Below are 12,961 nucleotides of genomic sequence, written 5' to 3'. Positions count from 1 at the left end.
ATGTTGCCCTAGAAACTGGCATTAATGTTGCCACGCCCAGGGTTCCAAATCTGAGTTATTCCTACTAGAAAGCTGTGATATCTGCCACAGGCACATGAACCCACGGGGGTATTTTATTGTTATTAGAACCTGTAGTAAATAGCAGACTCGTCCCCAACCTCATGCACTTTGGAAATGAAATCAGGTCGCTCCACTCACACAGCACCTTCACCCACCCCCATCCAAAACGCACTCAGGCAGCACCCTGCCTTAATACCACTCTTCACAACCCACTCCCATGTTCCACCTCACCCACTCTTTCAGGTCTGAATACATGTTCCTAAATAATTGTAAATGCAAAACATTCCCTTCTACACTAGATGGTATTTAAATGTTCTGCCCGGTGGCCCCATAGTATATGCCAGTAGTCAATGCAGGACTCGCATGCTTCTGCATGCTTATACGTACCAACATAAAATAGTCTTCTGCTTATACACAAATCTCTGCAGCAGGCACTGCAACCCACCGAGCATTTTTACTTGTATTAGGATAAAAGGAATGCAGTTTATACCCACGCACACACCACTCTGCTGCAGGCATGTTAACCCATTGAGCTACCGCACTGGGATTTGACCTGTAGGTGGGAAACCTCTGCAGCAAGCACACGAACACGAGGAGCTATGTTACTGCGTGTGTCATGTTTCCCTCTGTTGTCTCCGCTCCTCTCATTAGCGCGCTGCCAGCCACCATTTGCCAGGGAGGGGAGCGGGTGCTGGCTGGCACTGTTCAACAGATTGGCAGAGAGTGTTACACCTATGCCATCAATATTCATGAGGACCCCCCTCCTCAAACCCCGCCTCCCTCCTTCGGCTGAGGCAGCCAGAGAGAGGATACCGTGCCTCTTCTCCGCAGTGCCGATCTCTGGCACCCACCCACCCTGTAGCCAGCGGGGGCGTGAGGGTAGCGGCTCCGATTGAGATTAATCCGCACCCTCTCCTTCGCCCCCACCGCTGGATTTTTTTTCTCCGTGATCCCCTGCCTTGGATTTGACTCTCTCTCTCTGTTTGGTGCCTTCGCGCGCTCTCTCCTTCCCTCGCTTCCTTGGGTACCACTCTCTGGCATTTCTGCATTGGATGGACTGATAGAGCGGGGGCTGTTTTACCTCACGGGGAGCCCTCCCATCCCCACCTGTCCGATCCGTACAGACGCCTCCAACGGCATTTTCCTCCCCAGCAGTAGCTTCTGGGATCCGAGCCGACGCTGGCGGCAGAATGGTGATTGGCGGGAAGAGGGGGCGCGCCTGCCTGCCCCCCCAGACCCTGGCAGTCGTCGGACCGCAGCCGTCTTACCCAACCCGCCTGCTGGGGTGAACGGATGGATCACTAAAGCCATCGGGTTTTTTTTTTCTTGCCCCCCCACCACCATAAGGCGAAGAGTTGGGGGGCCAAGAAGAGCGTTTCTGGGATCGAGTAGACCCTCTGGAGGGGTCAACCCCCCCCCTGACCCCGTGGGGCCCCCTCCAGCACCGCCGCCATGGGATGCAATATGTGCGTGATGCAGAAGCCGGAGGAGCAGTACAAGGTGATGCTGCAGGTAAGAGCCAGTGGGATGGGGAGGCGAGCGCTCCGTCGCCCCTGGTAACAGCATCCGTCCTTCACAGCCTGGCTGCGGGGAGGCATGGAGAGTGCTGCTAGGCGATGGAAGTGGACGGAGGGATGGATGGGAATGGATTCATCACACACTAGTTACTGTTGGGTCAGGCGATGCATACACCCCGTGCTGTGCACCGGGTTTGCTCTCCTATGCCTCTTGGGCGTCTACAGCCGGCGGCCTGCACTGTACTGGCTTCACACTCATACTGTCCTGTCAGCGGTTATGCACGGCGCACCTGAACCTATGTTTACACAGGCGACAGCATGTACAAAGATGGGGGCTGGGGCCTCGGCAGCAGGGGCCTACGCTCTGAACAACTGTGGGTGTGTGATAATGTGAGCACCTGCATATGCGCGCATTAGTTAGGGGGAGCATGCTTGGACTACATAGAGAGAGGGGGTGGGGAGATGCATGCATGTGCAGTGAGAGGCACATGGGGCATGCATGGAGGGAGAGGGAGCGCGCAGCCATATGGGCAGGGGAATGGGGAGGCGGAGGGGATACAGGGGGCGATGAGGCGAGATCAGAGAAGAGAAGGAAAGCCAGAGAGAGATCGCGAGAACAAAAGAGAGATGGGAGGGAAATACAGAGAGAGATGGAGAGAGTAGTGGCGAGAGACGGAGGGAATACATAGAGCATGACACAGAGACCGGGCTGATAGGGGACGTGATATTCAGAGACAGGGAGCAGGCGCTGCACTGCTCTACATAGAAAGGGGCAGTGGGAGAGGTGGAGGAAAGACAGAGAGACGGAGAGAGATATAAAGGGTTAGACTAGAGTGTTGGGGAGAGAGACCGTGATAGATGCACAGACAGAACAAGAGGCAGGGGTGAGAAAAAGAGCGAGAAGATAGATACATAGACGGGTAGATAGATAGATAGATAGATAGATAGATAGATAGATAGATAGATAGATAGATAGATAGATAGATAGATAGATAGATGTATGGATGGATGGATGCAAAGATGGATAGATAGATAGATAGATAGATAGATAGATAGATAGATAGATAGATAGATAGATAGATAGATAGATAGATAGATAGATAGATAGATGTATGGATGGATGGATGCAAAGATGGATAGATACATAGATAGATAGATAGATAGATAGATAGATAGATAGATAGATAGATAGATAGATAGATAGATAGATAGATAGATAGATAGATAGATAGATAGATAGATAGATAGATAGATAGATAGATGCATGGATGTATTGGATGGATGGCTGGATGGACGGACAGATAGGTGCATGGATGGGTTGATAGATAGATGGATGGATAGATGAGTAGATAGATAGATACATAGATAGATACATAGATAGATACATAGATAGATGCATAGATGGATGGACGGATAGATGTATGTATGTATGTATGTATGTATGGATGGATGGATGCAAAGATGGATGGATAGATAGATAGATAGATAGATAGATAGATAGATAGATAGATAGATAGATAGATAGATAGATAGATAGATAGATAGATAGAATGGAACCACAAGATGTGGCTAGAGGACATCAAATGGGGGAATACATGTATATGTTGAGGGAGAGAGAAAGACCTGAATGGTTGAAGCGGTAGTAGTTTGGGAAATATAGGGCTGGATACAGCGAAAAAGACCCAGTCGGATAAATAAAAACAGCGAAAATGAGAGAAGCAGATCAAAATTCAGACCAAACACACAGAGTGGCAGAGAGATAGTTATGACACACACAGACATTTTTCGTATACATATTTCTAATGAGTAAGGCTAAAAGTCAATGAACTGATAAATGTGCACAGAGTATTTTGGTGACGTTTGTTGTACTAAGTAGTGATAGAAATTCAGAACTGTATTAATTGATGGACACCAGGCGAGCAGAAAGCCCACAATAGAGGCAAATAAACACGCAGAGGCCAGGCCTGCTGGCATGCAGGTCCAGAGGCAGTCATCGGCACTGAGAAGCAGTGAGTGGAAGTGGGCGGCAGTGCTAGGAAGTGTGAGGCAGTGAACAGCAGTGAGAGGCAGTGAGAGCCAGTGAGCGGCAGTGCGAGGCATTGAGAGACAGTGAGAGGCAGAGGGCGGCAGTGAGAAGCAGTGAGAGGCAGTGGGTGGCAATGCGTGGCAGTGAGAGGCAGTGGGTGGCAGTGCGAGGAAGTGAGAGGCAGTGAGCAGCAGTGAGAGACAGTGAGCAGCAATGAGCAGCAGTGAGAGGCAGTGAACAGCAGTGAGCGGCAGTGCGAGGCATAGAGAGACTGAGAATGGCAGAGGGCGGCAGTGAGAAGCAGTGAGAGGCAGTGGGTGGCAATGCGTGGCAGTGAGAGGCAGAGGGCGGCAGTGAGAAGCAGTGAGAGGCAGTGGGCGGCAATGCGAGGCAGTGAGAGGCAGTGAACAGCAGTGAGAGGCAGTGAGAGCCAGTGAGTGGCAGTGAGAGGCAGTGAGCGGCAGTGCGAGGCATTGAGAGACAGTGACAGGCAGTGGGCGGCAGTGCGAGGAAGTGAGGCAGTGAGCAGCAGTGAGAGACAGTGAGCAGCAATGAGCAGCAGTGAGAGGCAGGGAACGGCAGTGAGAGGCAGTGAGCAGCAGTGAGAGGCAATGAGCGGCAGTGAGAGGCACTGAGAGTGTATTCGTGTATCTGGAGGAACGGGGAGCCATGCACAGAAATTGACAGGTAAAGTGATTCCGAACGGTGGAGAGAGTTTTTTGGGACTGGAAAGTGGTAAGCAGTGGACCCATATGCAGGCAGAAATATACATTGTTCTACTGGGGTGTCTAGCAGCTGCTTTCCTCCCATCCCAGGTATCACGCAACACATTGCTTTGGTGTTGGCAAATAAAAGGCTTTGGAATTTTATTTGTACAGATAGGGTCATAACAAGAACATAATCAGAATCACATATCATAGTACACTCTACTTTTGGGCACCGGGTCCTGAGGTTACCCCCTCTGGCCTGTGCCGCCTTCCTTATCCCACAACTTATGTCTGGTCACCGTACAGGGTCCTTTCTTCTCTTCTCCTTGTTCTCTCCCTTTTTGTAAGGTGGGAGGGCTCTTGCGGAAAAGAAAAAGGAATGAGACTCTGGGCCTCATTACACGGAAGGCGGTAGCCATGGGGCTAATAGCGCCATGGCAACCCCCTTACCACCGCCGGAGGCCGGGTTCCCGGAATAGGGACTTACCGGCCTACTCCGACCTTTGCGGGACCGGTAAGTCCCCATTCCGGGAACCATTCCCCATTCCCATTTGAGCCCCAATAGGGCTCAATGGGAATGAAGGAGCAAATAACGGTACTGCAATTTGCGGTACCGTTATTTGCACTGAAGTCCCTCAGCGTGTCCTGTCCTTAACGTGTGGTCTGACCACACGTTAAGGACGGGACCCGCTGAGGGACCGCGTAGTAGGGCGGTGGGGATTACCGGCACCGGTGCCCTTACCGGTGCCGGTAATCCCCTACCGCCTTCCGTGTAATGAGGCCCTCTGTGGTCTCAGTGCACTCGTTTGTTTGGGTCCCCAAGCAGGGTCACAAACAGATGTGTGTCTTTCTGCAAAAATTCAGCTCCTTATATTGGACCCTGGGGCTGGCCCTGGGTCCTTGTTGTGTCATTTGTGGGGGCTGTGGTGCCAGCCCCCAGGCCGGCAGGCGCCAACTGTCTCCGCACCCGGGGGGGGGAGGGGGGGGGGGGGCTTCTCTTTGTTGTGGCCCTGCCTCCCTGCTTCCCGTGCATCGTGGGTGCTTAGCGCCTATATTGTAAGGAAGGGCGAGGTGTTGTTTCACGCCTCGCCGTTCCTTCATGTTATCCCAGCCGACGACTGCGTGTCACCTTGTGGCAGTGATGAGGGAGAGGGGGAGCACAGCCCCGTTTGTTGGGCTGCTGCTCGCCACTCTCCCCAGCCTGGCTGCCATGGGGCAGAGGTTACCAGGCCTCGCTTTTGTGCCTGGCAGCATTGCCCACAAACAGTCCTTATGGATCTACACCCTGCTGGGCAGGGACTGAGGAATGCAAGGTTTACAAAGACGCCCGGTGTAGTGCCCGACAGTCCCACCATGACTGCCGACAAAGGACCCCTGGTGTAGTGCCTGGCAGGCCTCCCATGACTGCCCACAAGGGACCCCTGGTGTAGTGCCTGGAAGGCCCTCCATGACTGCCCACAAAGGACCCCTGGTGTAGTGCCTGGCAGGCCCTCGATGACTGCCTGCAAGGGACCCCTGGTGTAGTGCCTGGCAGGCCTCCCATGACTGCCCGCAGGGGACCCGTGGTGTAGTGCCTGGCAGGCCCTCCATGTCTGCCTGCAAGGGACCCTTGGTGTAGTGCCTGGGAGGCCCTCCATGACTGCCTGCAAGGGACCCCTGGTGTAGTGCCTGGCAGGCCTCCCATGACTGCCCACAGGGGACCCCTGGTGTAGTGTCCGTCAGGCCTCCCATGACTGCCCGCAGGGGACCCCTGGTGTAGTGCCTGGCAGGCCCTCCATGACTGCTTGCAAGGGACCCCTGGTGTAGTGCCTGGCAGGCCTCCCATGACTGCCCGCAGGGAACCCCTGGTGTAGTGCCTGGCAGGCCCTCCATGACTGCCTGCAGGGAACCCCTGGTGTAGTGCCTGGCAGGCCTCCCATGACTATCTGTGAGCCCTCGTTGCCTGGCCTGGACTTATTGCCTGAGGTCCCTGCTGAAGGCAGCCATGTTCTTGGAAGGCCCATTCATTTCCTAGAGAGAGTTACTAATTTCCCCCTCAGCACCCCTCGACCTCAGTTGAATGCCCCGATGGTTTTACCAATTCTCCTCCCATTTCACGGCTATATGACACCACAAGCAAGCGGCCCCTGATTTCTGGGGCGATGTATGACCAGAAAGGATTGCAGAAGAACTTAAGTGTTTGAGGTCCTCCCTAAAATGTAGGCTTGAGGGTGCCAGTCATATCTACATTGGTAGATACTACGTTGCTCATGAGTTTCACATCACACTGCTGCGCACCATGCCACATTGCCGCCCAACACTTGCAGCCCATCACGCATGACACGCTCTTATATCCTCTGACACCATTCACACCTGACCTTCTCACCTAGACCAAGGTATGCCAGTGGCCACGTGGGACACACTCGCAAAGAGGCTTCTTTTTTGAGACCCGTAGAATCTGCCACAAAGAGCCTGGGAGCTTGCCTGTCCCTGGGTCAGGCTATGCCTTCTGAGGAGCACAGCACTCTGCAGAAGTTCCCCGGGTCCACAAGCGCGCTAGAGGCTTGGGCACCGTCTATTGCTTGGACATTGGGCAGCTCCTAAATATGCCCTGGCTGACATCTTTAAATTGTTTAAGAGAAAGGGCAGTCCGCTGGCGGTCAATGAAGAAACAATGTTTGCTGTCACACCTTGTTTGATTGGTTTGGTGCTGCTTTTGAGCACTTTGTGGCGCTGCCACACGTGCTGATGGAAGAAAAAGGCAAGGTCCACGGAGGGAGGATCAGCGCATCATAGATTTTGTGCTTGGGTCCCAGGTTGTAGACACTGACGGGGACCCCCTGAGATTCCTTGGAGCCCCCATGCCCTGTATTATGGGCAGGATAGCCAATTCACCACTAGGCTACTGTAGTGAGGGTGGGTGTCAATGTATAAGTACCCTATTGAGTGCAGTGCTCACGCCTGCTCACCCAGAGGCCTTCTCACCCGATATCACATTCAATATTAAAAGAATACATTTCAATTAGTAGTCCACAAGAAGGAAAAAGATAGCAACCAAACTTTCCCTTCCTAGGGCCCAATTTGATCCCCTAGAAAAACAGGAGCGTGCCGCCGGGAGAAAGAAAGAGTTCAAGTAACTATAGTCACTCCTCTTTCTTCCAGGGAGTTCCAACTTCATTTACGTTCTCACTGGATTAACACATTTAAAGAACAGGCCTAAAAAAAATTTAAATTGAAGGTTGTTGTCACAAACAAATTCTGGACCCTCATTCTTTAAAATGTTGACTGGTTTCTGCATGCAATCATTTTCTAGCATTCCTCAGGGCTTATGATTCATATTGCTCCATCTGCAGATCAGCAAGGCTTCTCTCTCTTGCAACTCCCAACTATCCATTGTAGGAGGCCTGACCCATATTTAATGCTTCAGTTTGTCCAGAAGTCTTACAGTATGTGAGGTCCTCACCATTTATTCTTTACTTATCATGTATATTTGATTTTATGGGTATTTTGCTCCTTCACTCTCTATCCATATGTTTGTTTCTCTGGTATTAGCATAATTGACCTAAAAACATTTGGCCTAAAACATTTGATCAAATTTTTCTGACCTTTTTTCGGTCAAATGTAACCGCTGCAGGCGTTTTTCTCTTGGTTGTTCAGAGAACAACTGACACCTCAAATAATACGTGTTCAGTATTGGGTTGTGATACCGACCCCTTAAGTGCCAGGCTATTATGCAAGTCTATGCAAAAAGGACGAGCATACTCGTCCTTGGCACTGTTGAAATGTGTTGACCCTGCTGTTTCAAACTTGTTCTTCCAGTGGGTGCATACATACAATGGCTACTACTTGGAAGAAAGGGGAACGGATATGGCTACTTTACGGCTCTGTCTTTGTCCCGGCTCTGGATATGTGGCACATCACTCTTTTCTAGGTAAAACAGGAAGGCAAAGTTTATTTGTGGTCCCTTTCCTTCCTGTAAGATGTTAATTGAAATGTATGCCTTTGTTATTCCATTTGTTTTGTGCTATAAGTCAAGGCGAGAGGGTATTTGCTTTTCTTGACTCCCCTGGTCGGGGTTCTAAGCCCTCCTGTCATGTCACTTTTCTTCAAGGGTTCCCCAAGACAGGGTCGGTGCTAGGCTCTTCTGGGAGTAATCCGCATGCAGCAATCCTCTGCAGCCTTGAACCCTGTGTTGGTGACAACAGGCTGAACCTTACTCAAGGCGGCTATTTAAACAAAAAGCTGCAGGATTGAGGATGTCTCAAGTCTGCTGGGGGACCAGGGAGGACACAAGCACAACTAGGCAAGAATTAGCGGTGAGACCAGACAAAATCTGAGAAGGCTTCAGTGAGTGAGGGCCTTGTGTGTGTGTCTGTGGGTCGGCACTTTGTTGTGTCTTGCATTACGCTGCATGGGAGGTGGATGGTCTGGTCAGTCAACATGTTCAGGCATCTTTTTGGACAGTAAGTCCTCTGTTGCTTGACAGGGAGCAATTTCAATGTATCTGTTGTTCTGTACAGTGTTGTGGGCACTCTCAAAGTCCTTACTCGCCTTTGTTGAAGTTGCTATGGTGGAAGTTGATGCCAAGGGTTTATGAGTCCCACTCATTATTTGATCATCAGGATTAAGATGGGAGTGACAAGTGGAGTGTTCTTCAAATTATGGATTCTGGTCCCTCAGTCCAGAGGGTAGTGGTCCCACTCCTGTCTGCTAGTGGGTAATAAGCTTTTTCCATAAGTCCCCAGAATAAGCAGAAACTCTTTCACAGTGAAGTACGGTGCATTGAGTTTGTTGAGTTCTGTAAAAGGGACACTCCTGTGACCACCATACATGGTGCTGGTGTGTTTGTCATGACAGTGCAACCCTAACTCTTCTTCAGTGCTTAATGTGTAAATAAGTGCTGTGGCTCGATTATTTTCTAACACGCCCATAACACTTCAAGATGGGCAGCTCCCTGCCCACTGTTGTCACCCCCCACGTCTGTTCCCCAGGCTGTCAACATATAGGGGGTAAAGCTGCAACTCCCACCAGCTTATTGTGGTTGACGGATGTGCTCTGTCACTACGGCAGATGTGTCATTTACAAATACAAATCAACATACACCTAAAATAACATACTCCTCGTGTCTTGACATGCAACACATGTTTAAGTGTGTCATTAAACACAATCGTTTCCATGTGTCTCTGATTCTGTAGGTGTTTATTATGTGACTGGCAGTTACAATAAAAAAGTTTCCAAAACACCACATCATAAACAAACAGAGTCTGTGGCAATAAGTGCCGGGGATCAGAAATAAGTGCCAGGGCTGAGCCCTGGCAAATACCCCCACAAATTAAGCACTGTATTGTCTACAAGGAAAGGCCCCAAGGGGACGGGGAGTTTTTATCTTCTGGAATGATGGGTCTACTATCCCCAGAGATGAACAGAGAAAGAGGCCGCTCCTTTCCATGGTATTACAGAGCCCCTCATTGGGCGACACATAAGAAAACGTACAACAAAGCTTTTTTTCGATTCACCCCGGGAGGAGGTCTTCACACCATCACTACCCAAAGGAGAATAAAACTTACTACATCACTCTCAGTGGCCGGTTGAGCTGGGCCTAGAAGTAGTTCATCGGTGCCAACCTCTCATTTCTTAGTCAGCTACCATAATAGCAAGAAATGGTGCCATTGTTTTCTATGGAATAGCGCAGAAGGTAAATTACCTCTTTGTCTTGTTCAATGGTGAGGTCAAGGCGATTGAAATGACGTATTGCCACCTGTAGTTTAGCATTACCAATAGCGGTAAATGCTGCATGGGGTTATTTCGACCAGCCATGAATTTTCCACTGATCCTGACGTAAATTTTAGCAGTGGTACAAAATAACAGCAGGAGAAAAATTTACTTCCGTCAATACAAAATGGTGCAGGACGGGCGACTGCAAAGCACAAACCACCCTTCTGTTGTACCACACGTATGACCCTTTTTAGACTTTCTGTTATTTTCGTTTCTAATTCTCACTTCGCGGGCCATATTTTTAGGGAATTCTAATCCCAGTTTGTAATGCAGCAGTAATGGATTTTCCAATGGTATAATGGACTTCCCCGCTGGGTGCGGTTTCCCCTTCAGTAATGGACATTATTTTACCTCTGGGGGTATTTCTACCACCGTTTCAATGAAAAGCCGACCCCCACATGGAATAGGCTTATTCGGACGCAGCCACAAGAAGGTCACCTTCCGAGGTTCCCGCAAGTTGATGGTATCAGAGAATCTGGTGTAAATGAGTCTGGAGGGAATTGGAACTGTGGGATTGGTTCTGCCACCAGGCACCATTGATGCTCAGCTTGTTCTAGACTTGCAAGACGCAAGTGGCCGCGCGACACATCCCGCGAGATGGTGTTGAGGAAGATGTCCCTAGTTCTTCCTGCAGCAGCTCGATGTAAAGGGTATCCATCAAATTTCGACCTGACGGTACCAACCAATCAGGTTTCTACCCTCCAGATATGGCCAGGGGTGGACTGCCCTTTAGGGATCTCTGGAGTTTTCCCGGTAGGCCTCTGCACCCTGGACCTCTTTTGTGTGGTATTTCCACATTTTCCCATAGGAAAAGGGTTTGGCTTGCTAACAATATGTAATATGGGGCTACTTTGATATCCAGGGCCTCTTTTGGTTCCCAGTCCACCCTTGTATATGGCATATCATACTACAAGCCATATATTCTACGTGTGGGGCTTCACGGATGCTCCTTTCTTCCTCATCCATTGCTGAAACATGAAACGTTTCTATGACGGATGTGTGGGGAAGCTGGCTTCCGCGCGGCTATTTCTAGAGGATTGCTGAGGAAATGTATTCTTGCGATGTCTGATCCGGATTATATTTTTAGCACTCGGCTGCTGATTCGTTGGCAGAGTATGCAGCAAATGCAAGGGGGTGCCTCCTGTATTCCAAACTCAACCACGGATTGTCAAAAAGGATTGACTCGAGTCATAAATGGTGCTTTATTGGTTCCATGTGTTAATATCCCCACAAAAATATTGCGATACAAAAATATTGCCATATTTTTGCGGCAACACTGAGGCATGGACCCTGCAGGGGACACCCCCCCAACCGCTGCATTATTTTCAAATGTGCAGGGGACACTCCCGCAACCCCCGCTCCCACAAATTATCCCCCCCAAAATTATCGCCTATGGCATTCCAGACGACCATATATATGGCGATATTTTTGGTGCGGATAATATGTAGGGATACAGCTTTATTTACCTACTTATGCCTCAAGGTTTGCACATGTAGCTAACTACTTAGCCAGGCTTCAGTATTCATTGTTGCAACTGGGGTAAAATGCAGCAGAACACACATAATTTAATGCAAAGTGGTTTTGGGTAGTGAACTTCTGCAGTTTTAGTGGACTCGCTGCATGTGTCTCTATAAAAAAAGAGGGGTGTGATTTTGAATGGGATAGTGGGAGAGGCGAATGTGAAAGCTGTGGTGTCGATGCTTGCGGGCCGGAAGCACCTGAGCCTTGAGTGCCACAGTGATTCTAGGGGGTACTGGTGGGTTAGGCTTGGGATTTGTGTTTCATCCAGAGGGGACAGTGCAAGGTGCATCTGTTGGAGCCAACCAGTACCGTCAGGAGCTGGTTTACAGCAGGTGTGTCTGCAGGGGTTAGGGGAGTAATACTGCTGGGGAAGTCAGAGGTGGTGTTGCCCTGTTGGTGTGCCGTGTCTGCAGACCTTGCAACTGTGTGGAAAGGATGGTTGTGTGAATAGTGTAGGGTGGAGTGTGATGATCAGATTTGGTGAGGAAGTTAGGAAGCCGGTGAGGTGGGATCCTTTTAGGTCTGGACCGTTGGTTCGGTGTTGAAAAGTTTGGTTATCATTCTGGTTGATGATCTTTCTTACTGTTCCAATTTGGATCAAAGGGCGAGGGGAGACTGACCCGTATGTGTCCGATCTCTTGTGCTTCTTGGTTGGTGCCCTTGTTTGAGGTAAAACAACCCAACTGAGTCCTATATCTTGACTTCTTGTCTGGCACTTTATTTGCTGGCCCATTGCACTTTATGTGCTAGCCCATTGCACTTTGTCTGCTGGCCCATTGCACTTTATGTGCTAGCCCATTGCACTTTGTGTGCTGGCCCATTGCACCTTATGTGCTAGCCCATTGCACTTTGTGTACTGGCCCGTTGCACATTTGGGTCCATTGCACGTTTCCAAAAGAATGTGTCCATTTATATTTAGAGGTGCTGGCTGAGGATTTTGTGTTGTTCTCTTGCTGGCATTTGGAGAACAGGCGGATGGTTTTCTCTGTGTGCAAATCATTGGGTATAGAATTGCATCCAGAGTTTATTTTAGGCTTAACGCTCACCTGTGGATTGCTGGTGTTCTCACTTTTCTTGTCGTGCAAGTAGGGACGGTCCTCTCTGGCTGCCAGGACTCCCTGAAGTGGAACAGGGTGAACCAGCCGCCAGAGAGGCCGGTGCCCCAAAGAAAAACACCCTCAGATGGGGAAAAAACCCAGATGAGATGTTGGAGTTGTGGAGAATATGGACTGAAGAGAAGAGAAGCAGCAGAGGGAATATAGAACTCACAGATGAAGCAGTATACAGAGTCTAGAAATAGACTGGAGGAAGAAAAGACAGAGGTACCTAAGGACCGAGTGCTGAGAGGATACTGGTAGTCTCATCTTGAGAGTACA

General features: G+C 49.9%; 1 protein-coding gene across 6 annotated transcripts in view; it reads left to right on the top strand.

Moving 5' to 3' along the window:
• Nucleotides 1–801: 801 nt before the first annotated feature.
• Nucleotides 802–12,961, top strand: part of PDZD4 (PDZ domain containing 4) — a 737,510-nt gene continuing 725,350 nt past the window's right edge. For 2 of the 6 annotated variants that reach the window (XM_069645390.1, XM_069645391.1), the window contains exon 1: nucleotides 808–1,572. In XM_069645390.1, the coding sequence (XP_069501491.1) occupies nucleotides 1,513–1,572 (60 nt within the window). In that variant the 5' untranslated portion in view covers nucleotides 808–1,512. Of the gene's footprint in view, nucleotides 1,573–12,961 lie in introns of all 6 variants that reach the window. The other 4 variants (XM_069645387.1, XM_069645389.1, XM_069645392.1 and 1 more) reach the window with 3 other exon arrangements.

Source organism: Ambystoma mexicanum, chromosome 2p (genome assembly GCF_040938575.1).
Source record: "Ambystoma mexicanum isolate Mex_15411 chromosome 2p, UKY_AmexF1_1, whole genome shotgun sequence".
NCBI lineage: Eukaryota > Metazoa > Chordata > Amphibia > Caudata > Ambystomatidae > Ambystoma > Ambystoma mexicanum.
The sequence above is the reverse complement of the archived record's forward strand: the minus strand, read 5'-3'. Positions and strand labels throughout refer to the sequence as shown.